The sequence below is a fragment of the Thunnus thynnus genome, chromosome 23 (assembly GCF_963924715.1).
Source record: "Thunnus thynnus chromosome 23, fThuThy2.1, whole genome shotgun sequence".
NCBI lineage: Eukaryota > Metazoa > Chordata > Actinopteri > Scombriformes > Scombridae > Thunnus > Thunnus thynnus.
The window spans coordinates 8,737,912-8,756,831 of NC_089539.1; the positions used below are offsets into that span (position 1 = coordinate 8,737,912).

At 41.8% G+C, this 18,920-nt stretch overlaps 1 protein-coding gene and 1 long non-coding RNA gene across 19 annotated transcripts in view; one reads left to right on the top strand and one right to left on the bottom strand.

Annotated features, from left to right (window-relative positions):
* sox5 (SRY-box transcription factor 5) overlaps positions 1-7,404 on the top strand; it is a 271,640-nt gene extending 264,236 nt beyond the window's left edge. For 8 of the 9 annotated variants that reach the window (XM_067582514.1, XM_067582515.1, XM_067582511.1 and 5 more), the window contains 4 exons: positions 1,378-1,480; positions 1,742-1,915; positions 3,146-3,362; positions 4,071-7,404. In XM_067582514.1, coding sequence (XP_067438615.1) covers positions 1,378-1,480; positions 1,742-1,915; positions 3,146-3,362; positions 4,071-4,368 — 792 coding nt within the window. In that variant the 3' untranslated portion in view covers positions 4,369-7,404. The remainder of the gene's footprint in view (positions 1-1,377; positions 1,481-1,741; positions 1,916-3,145; positions 3,363-4,070) is intronic. The other variant, XM_067582518.1, reaches the window with a different exon arrangement.
* LOC137176310 (uncharacterized) overlaps positions 1-18,920 on the bottom strand; it is a 275,304-nt gene that overhangs the window by 229,770 nt on the left and 26,614 nt on the right. The window lies entirely within an intron of this gene.

An 18,920-nucleotide genomic window follows, 5' to 3' on the forward strand; every position in this document is an offset into this window, starting at 1 on the left:
TATTGAATCTTAAAATGTGTGAGACATATTTTGTGTTCTCTTTTTTTCTTTCTGGAATGAGGTTTGAATGAAGCTTGTTTGAAACGAAGAAAATTCTTTTAAAATATTTTTGATTTACATACAAAATGACAAAAAATCATTCCACCTCACTGGCAGATTATTGTTAATTTATTAAAACAAAATAAATTAAAAATAAAATACTTTTTAAATGGCAAAAAAAAAACAAAAAAAACAGAACATTTTCCACAATGTGTCTGGCTTTTATTCTCCCTCTCCCCTCTCGGTCTTTTTAGCCGTATTTATTCCAATCTGGGGGGGAAATTATCTCTAACAATTAAACTCTGTTGGACTAAAAACAGAGAAAATGCATTTCATTATCATTCTGCCCTCCCTCCATCCAGCCAGCCAGCTTGCCAGGGTCACATGTAAATGGAGAGGGACACTTTTTGGAAGGTTGTTTTAGAAGACGACAGTGTTTTCGGTAGTGCTCCTAATCGTATAATTATACTGTAAAATGCTGGCGCTGCTGCACCGCCGTGTGTTTGTGTGTGTGCGCCGACAGTCAGGTTCTAGAGTAGAGTGTGCCGGCTGCTTGCATTAAGCATGTAAATGCTCAGTAAATCAGCCTTTTATTGGTTGTAATAAATACCCAGGGGGCCGTACGGCGTGGCCTCGCTCTCGTCGGCGCTGCGCTCTCTCGTTCTCTCTCTCTCTAATGCGTCGACCCTCGGGGGCCTCTGCAAGAGAGAGGCAAGCCGCTGCACTCCACTCTCGCAGGTGGCTGCCAGGAGTCGCCACACACACACACACACACACACACACACACACACACACACACACACACATAGAATATACAGTATACACACACAACAGTAAACACTCAAATAGGACTAAATGTAATCAACATTCTTGCACATGCAAACACACATGCAGATGTGTATCCAAGCATGCAGGCGCACAGCACTCTAACAATTTGATGTTGACATTACCATGTCCACATTTTGACATTGAAACAAACTGTCTCTCTACTGAAAACGCTGCTGTTTTTTTTTTTTCCTGCTTTCTCCATGTTTCGATCCATTGATAAAAATCATATTTATTTATTTTTTGAAGATTATTATTACTGAGATTCATTCATTCTTTGGTTACGTCTGTCAAGGAGTTTATATATCTTATAAAAAAAAACATTAGACATCTGAAGGGGAATGTTAACCGAGTCAGGAAATCCATTTAAATTCAACGATATGTTTAGGTGTGAAAGGAAACTAGACAATTGTTCGGCATCACTGCAGGTCTGTGGTTTCATTCATTCACGTATTGACAGTCACTGACTCACTCGCTGACCGACTGCAACTGTGAACTGTTTGTGTTGTTCAGGACAAGGCTGCCTTGGAGAGTCTGAGTCAACAGTTGAAACAGCAGGCAGAGGACAAGTTCAGCCACGCCATGCTGGACTTCACCATGAGCGGAGACTCTGACGGTAAGCGCGCGCACACACACACACACGCACACACACACACACTCATGTATGCAGTCATGATGGTGAGAATTACTGTGTGGTTTGTAAATTGCAAGGAAGAAGGATGTGATTCTTCTTGCAAATACTGTGATATATTTATTGGACAGGCTGTAATGGGAATTTTTTTTTTTTGTAAAGCACCAGTTATTCATCTTTATTTTTAATTTATTTGACTTTTGCCTGACTCTCCTCACACCCTTCCTCTCATCTTTTCCGCCTCAGGCTCCCCCAGCGTGTCAGACTCCAGGATATTTCGGGAGGCTCGGGGTCGTGGCAGCAGCGAGCCGCACATCAAACGGCCGATGAACGCCTTCATGGTTTGGGCCAAGGACGAGAGGAGAAAGATTCTCCAGGCCTTCCCCGACATGCACAACTCCAACATCAGCAAGATCCTTGGTAAGCTATCCCGCCCCCCTTTAAACACACACACACACACACCATCCGTCCGCCGCTTTGAGTGACATGATCCTTTATCCTCCACCTTTATATCTCAACCCACCACTCCATGTGTGCAACCCGAGCGAGAGGGAGATGCATGTATTGCCGGGATGTATTTCCTCACTTTCTCACACAAACGCACGCTCGCAGTGATTTCCTTACAAGCGGTGGCATCGTGTAAGCGGCTGTTAATGAACGGCTGGGGAGAGCACGGCTCCGACAAATGATGATATAATTCATTATGCATTAAACAAGCAGCGCGAGGCCGTCTGACATTTCCCCCGGACCGCCGGGATCGGCCCTGACATTTTAAAGAGCTCCTAAGCGTTTTATAACACAGGGAAATCTGGTTTTAATAAGCCTCCTCTCTCTCATTCTCTTTCTCTCTCCCTCTCTCTCTCTCCCTCTCTCTCAATTGCTAACAGATCGCAGAACAGAGAGAGAGAGAACAGCCAAGTGCTGACAGCTTTAACCCATTAAACATACAGTAGTCAAGTGCAAATTCAGACCAGATATGAAACACACAAGGGGAAGACATGCTGAAGATTACACCCACACACACACACATACATACACACACACACACACGGGGACCTGATACTACAAATCTATGAGCAGAAACTGAACTGAGAGAGGTGACAGCAGGTTAAGTGAAGTCCTCATTAGTTTCGATGAGTACCTGTCGTCCTCGCAGCTCTGCTCATTAACCTCGTTTTCTCTTGTTTTTTTTTTTTCTCTTTCCGGGTGAGCCCAATCAACTTCCACCACCATCTCTGTGTGCGTGCATGTGTGCGTTTGTGTGTAAGCGTTCCTTAAATGCTGTCACACGTGTGACGGTATGCGCATGTGACATGGGGTCACGCATGCCGAACACACATTTGTTCCTTGCACACAATGTAATCGATCTCCGCGCGGGACACACATGCTCAATTTAAACCACATCTTCAAACTGATTTTTATCATCTTGCTCCTACAAAATGATCACAACCCTCCTTTAATGATTTATTTTTATGTTTACTGCTTTGCTGTTATTTTTTCATACTGTGCTTGTATTACATTTGCAGCCGTTTTTAATCTCTCTCATGTTCCTCTGTTGTGGAAAGCTCTTTGTAGCCGTTTTTTCCGAAGAAATACAGAAGCGAAACTGATCATTATAATCATTAACAATGTGTCCCCTTCTCCGTCCAGGCTCACGCTGGAAAGCCATGACCAACCTGGAGAAGCAGCCCTACTACGAGGAGCAGGCCCGTCTCAGCAAGCAGCATCTGGAAAAATATCCGGACTACAAGTACAAGCCGAGGCCCAAACGCACCTGCCTGGTGGACGGCAAGAAGCTGCGCATAGGCGAGTACAAGGCCATCATGAGGTCCCGTCGACAGGAAATGAGACAGTACTTCAGTGTGGGGTAAGGGAACTGTCAGAGGAACACTGTGCGGGACAGTTTGTCAGAAGATGGCAAATAGTTTTTAGACATTAGTGGAATTTAATATTTGATATTCATATTCTCATGTGCACATATGTTGCATTTACAGTTTTACTTTATCTAAATTAACGGGATTTTTTTTTTTTTTTTAAATAAGTAAAACAGTTTCAAGTTAAATTTTTTCTTACAAAATTTCCTGTTTTTGATGTTTGTTGTCATTTCCTTTTTTCAATAAGCATTGCCAACTAACAAAAGCTCGAGGACAGTGGTTCCCAACCTGGGGGTCAGGACCCCTGCAAGGGTCGCAAGATAAAGATGAACAGTCGTGAAATGATTAAGGGGATAAAAAGCTGATAAAGACATTTCTGCAACAATAAGTTTTGTTACTTTTGTCAGAATTTCACCTAATCTTTGCTTTTTTTCTTGATAATTACTTGATCGTTGTAGCTCTCTCACCTCTTTGCCTCTAAAAGAAATAAAAGACACTTTCACCTTTTTCTGGTGGCAACCTGTAAACATATTCAATTGGTGACGTGGTTGCCAGGGGTAGGAACCACTGCTTAAGGAGACATTGAAGTATTTCTCATCCTCAGAAGTAGAACTGTCTAAGGCTTCAGTTTGAAACTATCACAGGGGCTTGAACGCTGCCTTTCATGTAGTGAAATACTTCTCCCTCTCTGTGCATCACAGGCAGCAGGGTCAGTTGCCCCTGTCCTCAGCAGGCGTGGTCTACCCAGGTGCCCTCTCCATGGCGGGAATGCCGTCACCCCAGATGCCCTCAGAGCACTCAAGCATGTCCAGCAGCCCCGAGCCCAACGCCAACCACCACCAGACCCCGCACATGGCTGGCCTGAAGGGGGACGAGCCTCGCATAAAGGAGGAGGAGCTACGGCTGGACGACAGCAACGGCGACGTGTACGACGACTTCGACTACGAGGACGAAGAGGCTGATTACGCCAGCGATAACGAGAACCATATCACCCAATAGGACGGCGTGAGAGCCGCCTACTTTTTAAGCCAATCACAGCTGGTTAATCCCACAAAATCCCAAACCCACCAATCAGGAAGAAAACCTCCTCTTTTGCCAATCACCCTGAGTCCCAATTTCACAAAACCCGCCACCCTTTCTCCCTCTTGACTAACACGGACTCTGTTCTCAGAGCCAAATCCCTCCCACTGGAGTCCTGATACCAGCATCTGATCAATCAACTGAAGCACAGGACCTGTCACTCACACTGACTGTTACACAAACTGGAGTCTGGGAGGAAGAGACGACTAAGCCAGCTCTGAAGCTCGCTGAGGAATATTCAAGTACTACTGCAAGAGTCTGATACCGAGGCGAGTGTAATGCCACGAGTGAGGAGAAATAAAAATCACACTCAGAAAGCAACCTTTTAGACCCGTTTGTAAACAAGGAGACATTTTAAAATTAAAAACGCAACAGTGGACCTGTCAAAGGCGAACAGATGACACTTTAAGATGGCGGACCTGTTTATTATCAAGAGACACTTTTAAAAAAACAGCTTTTTTTGTTCTTGGTTCTATAATATTCTCACTCAGGTACACGGTGCCAATAAGTGGCTTGTGAATGTGATTTGTTGTTTTTGTGCTACAAGTTTGAATAATAATAGAAAAAAGAGACATTTCTTTTTTCCCCTTTTGTTGTAAAGCACCTGAAAGACATCAGACATGTTTATTTTTAACAAAAAGATATCTTTTTCTTCGACCTCGCAGTGTGCTGTCAGCGGTTCCCCCTTTTTTTCTCTGTGTTTTTGTGACTGCCCGCTCCCCACCCCCCTTGTTCACAATCCTATGGGACGGTCCAGCCAGGACTGACCACAGCGTGGACTGTCCCGCGTCGAGGGATTTTTCAGGGGTGGGGAAGGGGAGTCTCTCTGGCGTCACGGAGCAGAAACGAAAGCGCTGTGTTGTGAGACAATCCACCAGTTTTTCTTCTGGCTCCGTCCCCTCTATCTTGATCTCGTCCAGGGCAGAACAGCAGTACGACTTAGCTTGAAACATCCGACAGTGTGTGCTGTGTGTACTCATTTATTGGGCGTTTGCACATGTGTGTAAAATCTAGAGAAAGAGGCAAAAAAAAAAAAGAAAGAAAAAAAGGAAAAGAAAGACAGGCAACTCTTACTGCTGCTGTTAACTGCTATATACGACACACGCATATAAACACACACAACTGTTGTTATGTCCCCCAGTGTTTTCCTGCTCCCTCCAATTAACGTCGTCCTGCTGTCCCCAGTGGGCGGAGCCGAGGTGAAGTCAGCCAGTCAGTGTTTCTGTTTGTATTTGAATACTGTATTTTATTATTTCTCTTCAAACTGCCTCTAGTCTAATATTATTAACAATAATTATAAGGATGGTCAGCGTTTCCTAAGTTTAGTAAGTTATGTACAGTATAATTTATTTTTCTCCTCTTTATCGGGTTTTTATGACCATATGAAACTATGACAGTCAATGAAACATTATTCTATTTAGCTGGTAGGTATTTAGATCTAAACAAAAAGTTGTCATTTTACCTTGCTTTGTTTTGCATTACTTTGTTCCCTTCTTTTTTGATGCGTTCGTTTTGTATTAATCCTGCGGAGGGCGGGCGGGCGGAGTCAGGACAGCGAGCTGGACTGACAGACTCGACGCAGCCCTCCTCCGAGCTGAAGACGTAACCTTTTCATGTCCAAACCCATTTCTAAGAAGCACTCAGACTCTGTGCAGTCAGAGAAAAAGAAGAACATGATTTTTTTTTTTTTTTTTTTAAATTGTTATTATAATTTTATTTGTAATGGTTATTATAATGTATAATGTGAAGTTTCCTCTCTTTAATTTTGCCTTTTTTTTTTTTTTTTTTTTTTTTTTGGGAAATCAGTTTTTATCACTTTTGGAAACTGTTTTCTGTGAACAAAGAGTCCCGTCCCCGTTTACTAGTTTGGCCGCCCCACCGAGACACAGTGGAACATCTTTGGCTTGGATCCACACACACACAACACACACACACACATACACATAAATGCACCCACACAATCACTAATACACACATTTAAAATGAAGAGATTATCATGACAACCAAACGAATCCTATGCTGTCCTTTTTCTGTTTCTTGAAATCTAGATTTCTAGATTTCAAATCCTGTACATATGTTTTGTTTTTGTGAGAGCAGTGATTTCTTTTTTTTTTTTTTATCATAGGAAAGCAGTGTTTACTATGATCCACCAAGGATGTTCCACTGTGTGTGTGTGAGATAGAGAGAGAGAGCGAGAGAGAGAGCGAGAGAGAGAGAGAGAGAGAGAGAGAGAGGCGACCAGGCGGATCAACAGTATCTTTAAAGTCACTTCTCATCAGGAGCCCTTTGCTTTGTTTTAGCTCCACGCGATGCTACAGGAGCCATGACTACTCTTCAGGTGTGCTGTCACATAGTGATCCCCACGTTTCACAATCATCCTCGCTATAGATGTTCGCTACATGCCACATAATGAGCCTCTTAATTTTTGCTGTATAGTCACCCCTGTTATCACACCATGGTTCAACCCGATGCTGGAGAGAGGGGACTAAGTGGATCAATCCATTTTTAGGGTATCCGGGGGGTGGGGGGGGGCATTAAGATGTCAATCATCCCTGCTGGCAAGGTCTGTCCCCATATCAAGACAATGAAGATGATGATGATGATGATGATGATGATAATGATATTATTTAAGACAATCAAAGTCATGAGTGGAGCTCAAAACAAAGTAAGAATTATTACAAGTTAAAAAAAAAATATCTTACCATCTCAACTTGAAAAATCAAGAAAGATAATTATGTAAATATAACATAGAGTTATAGATTTATATTTTGTTCATAACACAGTGTAATATAAGTTGTATATTTCTTTTTTCTCTCCCTCTGTCTCTTTTATTGATGTTATCCATGCCACAGAAAAGCAGGAGTCGCAGTACTCTCACAAAAAAAATGAAGAAAAATATCAAAGAAATAAAGAAAAACAAGAAAAAAAAAAAAAAGCCGTGGGCTGCCACCACCATCTGTTCTAAGTTCACTTTTTTTTCAGTATTACTGCCAGACAAGGCTCTAATAAAGACAGCAATGTGTTCAGTAAAACTTCTGCTGGTCCTGGTCACTTCTTTGCTCCACGCACACGTTCACACAATGGCTTTACAGTTCCAACACAGTCACATAAACAGACACGTATACACTGCCATGTCCTTCTTTTCACAAACATGCAACAAGACTTAGTTAGTGAATGCATCTACACTTGTTTATGTGATTTTAATAAAATCAAAAAGATAAACGGGTAGATTTGCACAAACTGTTAGACTTATATTAGATTTTGAAAGGCATTATGAGGTGATATACAGTAGAAATCTAATTCAAAGTGCTGCTGCGCTATTTTACACCTGGGTTTTCTTCAACATTTCTTTCCGTCCGCCACTCGGTGACACAATGTGAGCCATCATGGCGGTGGCACTGGCCATGTGTCGCCGAAAAAATTCAATCATCTCTATAACAACGTGTTAATTATGCTAAGTCCACCTTCTTGCCCCTCCAATCAGAGGGCCAGCTGGGAGGCGTGGAGCTGAATCATGGCCCGTTAGCAACCTGATAACCTAATTAAGTACAACAAGGGACACGCGAGGAGAGGAGAGGAGAGAGGAGAGGAGAGGAGAGGAGAGAGGAGAGGAGAGGGGGGGTGAGTGATGAAATGTGTGTGTGCGAATCACAAAAAAAAAAAAAAAAAAAAAAAGGGGGGGGGGGGAGACTGTGTGCACTCTCCGTCTTGCTATAAGCTCCGTCAAAGCGCCTGATACCAGATGCACATGCTGCTGACAACCAATTTAAAAGCAAATCTTTAATTGATGCTCAGTTAAGGATGTTCGGGATGTTCATTCCCCCACTTTCAAGGGTTAAAAAACACAAAACCCCACTCAGTGTGCCCATTTAAATGCTGTCCCCATCTGTGTCCATATGTTCCCCCAATCAACCCCCACCTCCCGGTCCGACGCTCTGCGCATGAAAACAGTTAAATGCACTCAGAGGAGATGATTTTACGTGCTTTGCTAATTACCATAGTTCCACACACAAAAAAAAAGCCCTTTGATGCAATAAAGAGGCGCGATGGGGGCAGATCCACAACTCCTACGGTAAGTGAGGGACTTAGTTGTTCTCTGGGCGTTGTGAATTTTTCAGTGGCAGCCTGGAGGTAAAAACCTGAGAAAAGGTTTATGTGTGAATAGTTGAAGAGCAAGAAGAGGGGATGCAGATTTTCTTTTTCTTTTATTGTCAGCAGTAAATGGAATGCTGGAGGAAGCAAACAGTGGCTAGACCCACAGATTAAATCACACACACACACACACACACACACACACACACCCTAAGGTGTACTGTAGGAGTTGGCTCAGCTTAAACCACAATGATCCACTGGCTATTTCCATCACAATAGTTGAGACAAAGGAATGAAAACTATTACAGTGGGCACATATTTACATTTGAATGCCTGTGCCGTATTTTCTGTGCCTGTGATTTAACTTTTTTCTGCTTGTACAGATCCGTGATATCTCAAGAGCAAAACTATTTGAGAGTTGTGCGTGTGTTCATGAATGTCACGCACTTATATTTGTTGTGATGCTCGCGCCTGTGCGCATGTGTCTGGGCGAACGTGTGACTTTGAGCAGGGCCCTCTCTGCACCGGCTGGTTGAAATATGCAGTTTTCAACCGTGGGTGTTTGGAAATTGAGTGAAAACGATGTCACATTAATGATTTAAAGTCGGTAATAGGATGTGCTGTGACGCTGAGCCGCCAGCTAAGCTGAGTTTAAGGCTCCGGCGTTAATGTATTCATGAGGAGGAGGGATTACACAGAGACAAGAGCAGCTAGAGAGCTGAGTGCAGCAGAGCAGCCGGGGCCAACAGGCCTGCTAGATATTATATATAACTACATTTATACTGCGTGAGTACATGTTTCACAATGCAGGAGGTAGGACTACACACACACACACACACACATACACACACAGAGTATTGTAAAGCTGCAGAGTGGAATTAAAAAGAAGAAAAATGAGCCAAGAGGCTTACAGAAAAAAAATGCCTGATATTAGAATTATATTTGACATTACAGCAATGAAAAATAATAAATAACAATGTTATTTATTATTTTTTACTGATGAAAAGAATGCTCTCTAAATGTGTGAATGACTTTAAAAATAAAAGATCTTTTGAGACAATAAGAGTGGAACAGGACAAACAGCACACTGACATTAACTTGACAATCTGAAATCCAAAGCAAGCACAGTTTAAATAATAGTTTAATATCAAAAACTAAAATGTAAGAAAAGCCTGAGAAACTAAGTTCTCTACTTTAAAAATATAATATTATTCAGTTGATTCTAGTAGCAAACAGAACAGCAAAAAAGATTACAATTACATATTAATTCTAGCCCCAAAAATGACATACTATTACAAATACATGTTTATCTGGTGGTGCCGTTTCTTTGATTCCGGCAGCCCTGTTAATCCCCTGTCTAACACGCTAATGTATACACAAACTGCAGCATCATTAAAACAGGGAAAGGCGATCATAAAAGTCTCATAAAAATGATTTCAGCAAAGTACTTAAGCTGCAAAAAATTTCAAATATTTCTTCAAGTCGTTCCTCATTTCTCAAACCATGTTAAAAAAGTGAGGAGGGCTGTGTGTCCGGCCGTTAATATTAGGTGGTTGATACTTTAAGAGTCCATAAAATAATCCCATATCAGAAAGTGCCTGCACTCAAACCATAAAATTAAAGTAACACGATGCTGTGAGGGAAAATAAAATATAAATATGCAAGCATATGGTATATTAAATATATATATTTTTTAGCATTTTGGCAGACGGCCACCCAGTTACTTTATTTTCCAGGATTTAAGTGTGAGTGTGTAGTTTTACGCGAAAGATTAATGTGTGACAGTTCACATGTAGCACATGTCACATTATCACATGACAGCACTGCTCCGTCCTTGTGTCTTTTAGATACAAACATGACAAATTACGTCGTATCTGGCATCTGTTGTTTCTGGAGGGGTGAAAGATTGACTCAACACAAGACGAGGAGGGAAAAGAGAAAAAAAAAAAAAAAAAGAAAAGAAAAGCGGTAGAGTGGCCGATGACCGAGCAGATATTAGCTGTAATCACGGGTGTGACTTCCTCTCTTCTCACCATAACTTCATCCACTTCCTTCAGTCAGGTTTCAATAAGCAAAGTAATCAGCGTGACACGAGACAAACAATCACAAAGCGCCGTCAGTGTTTGAGCGACGGGCCTAATGTGACAGATCTGAGAGCGGCGGCGTGTGAGGGACAGGCGTGGCACGCGGTGCAACAGCGAGGCCCGCGGGCTGATCCCCGATCAAGACTGGGAAACTGGCTCGACGCCTGTGACACGTCGCCCCTCTGCTCAGACGCCACTCTCACATGAAAAACTCACCGGCTGCAGCAGCAGCGGCGGCGGCAGCTGGCCTACTTTTCACCCCTCTCTCCCTGTCTGTCCCCATCAAAATATATCTTATTTTTAATTTCCCTTCATCTATCAGCCTGTCCGTGCCTTGATTGTGGTTTTCTCAATGATGTGTGCTCACTTCTTTTATTCAGAAGCCTTCCTGTCTGTTTGGTGCCTTTTTTACTTTCCTTTCTTGTCCCTTTCGTTCACCTTTGACCTCGATGCTCTGAGTTTTCTTCCTGCAGAAACATCACACTACATAAAATTTGTGAAAATCGTTGAACTACACATTTACAAAACTTTTTTGTGATTTGGAAGAATGATCCAAGAATTCAAGGCTGAGTGGATGTGACAGACTATCAAAGTTTTACACTGTTTTGCTTGCTTATTTTGAAGTGGCAAATTGACATTTATGTAACAGTCTCATAAAAACATAATCGTGATATAACGAATAAGAAGAGTGGAAATGATAGATCCTGAGATGTTAATGTGTAGGTGGGCCGATCACACAAGAGCCACAAAACTTTTCACGGCAAACTTGAAAACATGATGTTGTTTGCTGAGCAGCAGTATCAAAGCGAGATAAAAAAGCCCGTGGGTGCTTTAACGTCATTCCATGAAATATATATTTTTTTGAGACAAGAAAAAAAAAAACCTGTAAAACTGTTATTTTCTCTCCCCATCAACACCCTAATGCACACATGCAAATATTATGCTAATAGTATGTTAATTGGTGAAGTAGCTGCAAAGCAGCCCTGCTGTTCAAATGACTGGTGAGAAAATAGGTGGGGTCAGTCGCAAGCTGTAAAAGCAGCTCCAACACAAATAAACAAAACCCTCGGGGATTAACAGAACAAGGGCCAGTGATAAACGGATGAGAAGAGAGACAGGGAATACAACAGGCTGTAAGCGAGGGGACAAGGGAAACAGCTCAGGGATATGGAAATACGGAGAAGCAGAGGGACATGGGTAAAAGGAATAAGTGGAGGAAGAGGGGTAAAAGGGGTTTATGTGGGAGACACGGAGATTAAACAGGGACACGGTAAGGAATAAGAAACAGGACAGAGGTAAAACAAATAAGGGTAAAGAAGGCAGAAAGGGAGACATTAAAGGGAAAAGGAAAGGGGTAAAAGGAGGAAGTAGATAAAAGGATAAAGAAGTAAGCAGTACAAAAGGAGTTAGGAATAAGAAAGGAGAAAAGAATAAGGACAGATTAGTATATCAGTGGAGGAAAAGGGAGAGAAACAATTAAAGTTCCTCATGCGAGTTTTAAATAGTAAAGGGAATAATAAGTAAGAAAGGATGTAGATGTGAGGGTCAGAGGGAGAAAATGAAGGAGTTAAGACTAATAAGAACAGAAAGGATGAAATTTTGTCGTCCCTATACGGGGGAATAACTGTCAACCTGCTGAAATCTCTCACCAGACATCATCATCATCATGTTGTCTCGGAGGGAATTACTCCGTCTAAATATACTGTAAAACACATTGCAAAAAACTTCCAGCACTGCTCCCGAAAAGGAGACTCAGACTACCAAATATTTTTGTCTGTCAAGATCGATAGGCAGTCACAGAGTCATACATTCTTGCCGTGACTTGGCCGAGAGACGTGGAAAATGACACATCGGACCCTGCCGTCTTTCCTGACTTGCACACATACGTAGGCGCTGGAAAGAGCTCGCCAGGGATCGACTCCACTGTTCCTCCTGACACCACCGAGAACTAATGGATATGTATGAGAGCTAATAATGCTAATAAAACATCATTCCTATTTTGCATTGCCATATTTACAGTTGTGCAAAGTGGGCGAGAAGAAGCAAAAAAACAAAAAAACATGCTAGAGTCTTTATCAGGTGTTTCAGATGCAGACACTTTATGCATAACTGTCACTTCTGAGGTCACAAAGGTCACCAACACACACAATACAACATGAAAGAATACCTTCACATTCAGGAGATGTATCTGTCAGAAACAATTGATATGGAAGATGCTGGTGAGGTAACACAAAGCGTACCATAATATTAAGGATTGCAGGGGTTATAAAGTTCAAAGATATATAAAGTACAAACAAGTTCTGGGAAATTCTTCTACACAATTATCAAGAGATTCATGAAGTCTGTTTGTCCAAAAGGAATTAAACTCTCCATACCCCATGTTGCAACATATAATTGTTTGGTGTATTGAGAGTTATGAAACATTACAGTAGGAACACCCTAAATAAATAAAGCACCCTATCATTTTCTGATGAATCTGTCAGGGGCTTTATAGCGCCAGGCCTCCAGTGCCTCTGGTTGTTTCCTGAGTGTAGCGTAATGTGTAAGTGCTCAGCGGGGCCTGGCAGGAACAACGCTATTTGGAAACTGTCAGTGTCCGCTCCATGCCAACCAGCCACAAGATACCCCCCCACCACCACCACCACCCCCCCTCCTCCCCTCAAACCTCCCGAAAAACATCCCCTCTGGAACTTCAGTGGCTGCCAGTTTCTCAGACAGCCCACCGCTGACCCCTTCAGGCCAGGAAACTGTCGTCCAGCCAAGAAGCCAAAGAGCCCACGGGCCCCTCTTCTCTCCCCCCTCCATCCTCCCCCCTTTAGTCTCTAAGATGGCTGTGTTGGCTGCTCACTCAGGCCTGGGAAAGAAAGGCAGAGAGACACAGAAATCAAATGAGGAAAGGGAGAAAGAGAGAGAGAGAGTGCTCAAGTTTGCATTTTTAATTTGATCGCCTCGTCACTTCATTTTGCTCCAAGATTAAAAAGCCCACTTATTCCTCTCTTTGCTTTGGATTTTTCCTCTTTTTTTTTTTTTTTATTAATATGATAAGGATTTCCCCAGTGTGCAGACGCCACAAGCCACCAGCAGACAGCCATGTGTCCTGACAGTTGACTTTGAATCAAAGTTGAGATTAACTTGATTTTGCCAGCTTTGTTTTTCTGTTTATTTTTATTTTCAGACAAAAGGTTACAGGAAGGTTGCACGAAAGACAAACTGCCCTCTTGGTTGTCGTCACATATTTGTCCACCCTCCTTTTGTGTCCCCTCTCGTTGCAACCAAATATGACCAGCTGGCTCTATCTCGCTGCCCCTCTCCACCCCACACACTCCCCCCCGGGCCCTGTGCCGGAATTGTTAAGACTTTCTCGTTTGGGACAAATCCAGGACGATCCAGCCGCAGTGTGGTAGGGAGAGGGAGAGAAACACACAGGAAAAGAGAGACAGGAAGAGACGTGATAGCGGAGGGATTGTCGGTTTAAAGTTTAAACTTCGAACAGCTGCTGTAGCGCGAGGGTCAGAGGGATTTCCTGGATGGAGGTGTCCTAATGGCTTGGTGTTAATATGAATTCATAGACGACCCATTAGCGCCCTTCACTAACCCACCACCTCCTCCTCTTCCTCAGCCCCACCATAATGGCCCTGGCTCTGGCCGCTAGTCTGCATGCAGCGGATATAGCATGGATTTATTCTGATGTTCCCAGGGATTACACCCTCAGTGAGCTCTGTATTATGAGTAGATTTAGGCCCATAACTCCTGAAGATAAGGGGGGATTGGGGCGATTGTTTAAACGGCATGTTAGCCATCATAGCTGTGACACAGGGCAGACTGTGTGTGTGTATGTGTGTGTGTGTGAGAGAGAGAGAAAGATTCAGGACAAAACGTTCAGAGTATTGATGTTCATTGAAATTCCAATCCAATCTCATTCACAACACTATTCTGAAATGCTTTAAATGAATTCAAATGAATGCTTTATGTAACTGAAATGCTTTTTGGATAATGAAAAGCTTTTGGTAGCATTAATCAAAAGGGAAATTCCACCGATTATGCACAATCGGTGGAATTTATTTTCACATCGTCGCTTTGGTAGGGTTTCAACCGTTTCATGAAAGAAGAAATATTACAAAATGATAGATTGTACAATGTAAGCAAAATTGTGGTTCTTTTTTTAAGAGGAAAAGAAGAGTCATTTGAAAAATTAATAGTACTTTTGCACAATGGATCTGTGGAATATGTGCAATATTGGGTTACAGAATTCGAATAAAGGAGTTTCAAACTTTGAATCTGACCCAGTATGATCCAAATCTATTTTAATTTAAGTCATTTCCCAAACTGACAAGCTATTTACAATGATAAATTGTAGCACAAAACTGAAACAACTGTTTCAAGCCAAAGAACGATGCAGTTACAGAGAGACATCCAGTCTTCCTGATGTCCCGTTGGTTTCCTGGACATAAATTTGGAGCTCCGGCATGCTGCTGCTCGACAGATGTGTGAGTTCTGGTATTGTGGTCGGAGCACAGTGTGGCTAAGCAGCCCTGTGGTGAGGCTCTTTACAAGGCCTCAGGGACAACTGAGAGACCACTCTGACCACAAAACACAGCTCCATAAACACAGTCAGAGAGCCTGACTTCGGCAGAGGACGGCCAGCACACGGAGCCAAGGACCGGAGGTCTGTGGGATAGCTTCACTCACGACGACTAAGTGTCTCACAGTGGAGCTTTTAGTCTGTGACATGGATGTCAAGGTTTGTACTGATGTTCAAAGTTGCATTCAGCATGTTTTCATGTGATAGTACACCAACTGAAAACTATGCAGTTTCCCCTTGTTTGCCCATATTACATTTTGGTCTCAGATACAGTCCATTGATAAGTGATTAGTCAAAACTTAACAAAATCAAAAATTCAAAACTGCTCTCTTAAACAACAGCGAGTGAGAGGTCCATTCTGAGAAAGCTGGACTAAAGATGTTCAACCATCTCTGCTCCAGCCGTGAGAAAGAATTCAAGATACATCAAAGCTTGTTAAAAACATGATCTAACCTGCCAAAAAGAAATGAAATAAAAATCAGATTTAAAATTCAGAAAGCTTGTAGTCATTACAGAGCTATTCTCTTCTTATCATCAACTTAATGCTGTATTTAGTATATGTTTAACAGTATAAATACAATAGAGAGACATACCTCAGTAATCTGTAAATGCACTTTATGCATATTCTCCAGCAATGTCTGCAAAAAGCATATACTGCTGCATAACACATATACTGCTGCAGACGCACAGACACTTTGGTGAAGGATTAATTACCCACTCACTAAACTGCACATTTCTACAGTATTCAAAAACAATGTGAAATTCCAGATGGGAATTTTTAAAACTCCAGGATAATTTTATACAGTGTATAAACTAAAAAATTAACTAAACTAAAAACTAAACTAAAAATGTAGATACTCAAAAGAAAGTTTGTATTGTTTTCTTTAGGAGGACTACCAGAATGTATCAGGGCTCAACCAGCGCTCTTTAAATGTCTCTTTAAATGTGTACAGTTTAGTAAATTCTAATAGTGTGACCGTGTTGTCATTTGGGCAAAAACGACCATGTTTTTTATTTCCTTATATTACATTATCACAAGATATTAAAGAAAACTGATTACTCATTTAACACCATATAGTAAAATTACAACTTTGAGTGTTAAACCAATTAGCTAGTAAGACCTAATTTATGAAAGGTTTCTAAGTTGTAACTGATGGATTATTAATGGTTATTTAATCATTTATTAATTCTTTATAGATTAGTAATAATCCATTAATAGGACAACTTTTGGGTTGCCAGGTTGTGGAAAATTCTTTTGGTTGGTGTATACCCACCTACAACGTATTTTTTGGTAGCTCTTAAATTGGAAAACCCCTTCAATGAATCATTTGACTATTTCTAAGAGAACTGCAGAGCATTCAGGTTAAAATCCATTCAAACCTGTGAGCATTACACTAACTGCAAACTAGATTAATTACTAGAGAGTGAAAAAGGTATTAATGATTTTCTAAGATTTATAAAAGACTTGATAATTTATGTCAATATGATTTGTATGATATGTTAAATATGTCACTTTTAAATGGACTCCTATTTGAGTGAAATGTCTTCTAAGTACACTAACAGTCCTAATCAGCGGGATATTTTCCTTCCTCCATCCTTGCCAATCAATCAGTCTTGAAATGAAGCACCGGTCCAGTGAGCTTTTCCCTTCAGTATTGTACCAAGCTGTCAATTTACAGACAGAAGTATGCCGTCTCTAAAATGTTCCAATAAATAAACATTACTGTGCAAGAGGACAGCTCTTTCCGCATGTGTGTGTGTGTGTGTGTGTGTGCGCTCGTAAAGTGTGTGTTGCCAGATCTACAGCCTACATTCAGACAGCGACAGACAGACATTATGTAGCTGTGTCACACACACACACAGAGAGGGAGAGGAGCGGGGAGAGAACCAACATCTCTGCTTGTTATTCAGCTTATGGATTATGTTCTGTTTAAATGACATCTCTTCAGCTCTGCAAAAACAACTTTAAAGCCTCCTTTTTTTTTTTTTATCATGTAACATATTTCATCAAAGTTCTTCCAAAAATAAATGCGGTCACAATGAACATGCTCCGAGGCCTTGCAGAAATTGAGCTGGACGCGGACCAACGGACAGGAAGTCGACTAATCCTCTCCAACCGGAGGTCAGAGGTTAACTTCCTGCTTTTAAAGTTGAAGAGGAAAAGTCGACAGATGAGAAATATTATTGTCTTATCAAATTTTTATTTTTCTGTTTTTATGTGACAATTGTTTGCTTTCAACTTTGCTTTTTTTTTTTTTTTTCTCCTCTCAGATGCGTACACTCACAGAAATGCCCCAGACGGGTGTAATTGGTGTGTAGGGACGGTTGCCACAAATAACTGTAATTACCAGAAATGACTTGTTGCATGAAAACAGTCACGCGTGTCATTTTATGTTTGAATGCGGCAGTCAGATGTCAGTGGAACTTTGGGTAACAGCACTTTGCAACTCATTTTTAACACATTAAAGCTCATTGTTTTCAGTCAAGCTGCGGTTCCCGCTGAACTCTTCACACGCTGGTGTGAAATGAACTTCTGAGTGTTTTTACTGCTGCAAAGCTGGTAGAAAGAGGGGTCAGCAGCCCCCTTTGATAATGATAATGCATAACACACGCAAGCATACGGATACACATAACAAGCAGGCACGCGGAGGACAACAAGCGTGCATGCAGAAGCACTTGTCAACAGAGAGGCGTACACACACACACACACACACACACACACACACACACACACACACACACACACACACACACACACAAAACTCGCTCATCGTTTCAGTTGTGCCCTTTGAAGTCCTCAAATATCATGAAGCATTTACAATCTAATTATGTGCGTTCATGTCTCTCCTTTTTTTTTCCACTCTCTCTGTTCTGCCCAGCTGTGAATTGAGGGAGAGAAGGAAAAAAAAACAAAAAAAACATAAAACACAACAACCAGGGAAGTGTGAAAGCATGATGATTAGACCGCACGGAGAGAGACAAACATGAGGAGGGAGGGAGGAAGAGGAGGAAGCGGATGTGTGTTGACAGTTGGTATGTCCGCCACTCTTTGGGTCATTTAGAAAGAGATACCCCGTATCCTCGCTCTGGGAAGTTGATCTGGAAGCTGCAGGGAAGTTTGAAACAGAATCGGGGCTCATCGCTGAGGCCGACCTGTCCGCTAAACCCCACCGGTGGGGAGGGCAAGCTGGGATGAGGAGCCCTACGGTCACCCCTTCCAGCTCCACGGAGATGACTCGAGGTGTTTAAGCGTTTAAACTCAAAAATATATGAATTTATGTGCAAATGAAAAAAAAAAAAAAAAAAGGCAACTTTAAGCTATAGGGCCTCTCCAGCCATGTCTATCTTTCTTGGTAAATAAATCTAACCAAGAGCCATAAAGAAACATTAAATCAAAGGCAAACTCTCACTCAGAGGGAACAAATTAGTAAAAGGCAATCTGGGGAACAAGCTGTAAGTGTTGTGTGTGTGTTAGGACAACTGCTCCTGTGTGTGAATGCGTGTGTCTGCTGTCGCCGCTCGAACAGTTCGAAGTGATACAGTTTTATTTGCGACAGTATGTGTGTGTCAGTATAACAAGAACATAATCTATAGGAGGGTGCAAGGTGTGTGTCTGTGTATGTGGGCGGGCGACGGCTTGTGCCTCGAGTTTATGTTTTATTTTTCTGTGAACACTAAGAAGGGAAAGAAAATACATTTAGAGAATGTTTGTG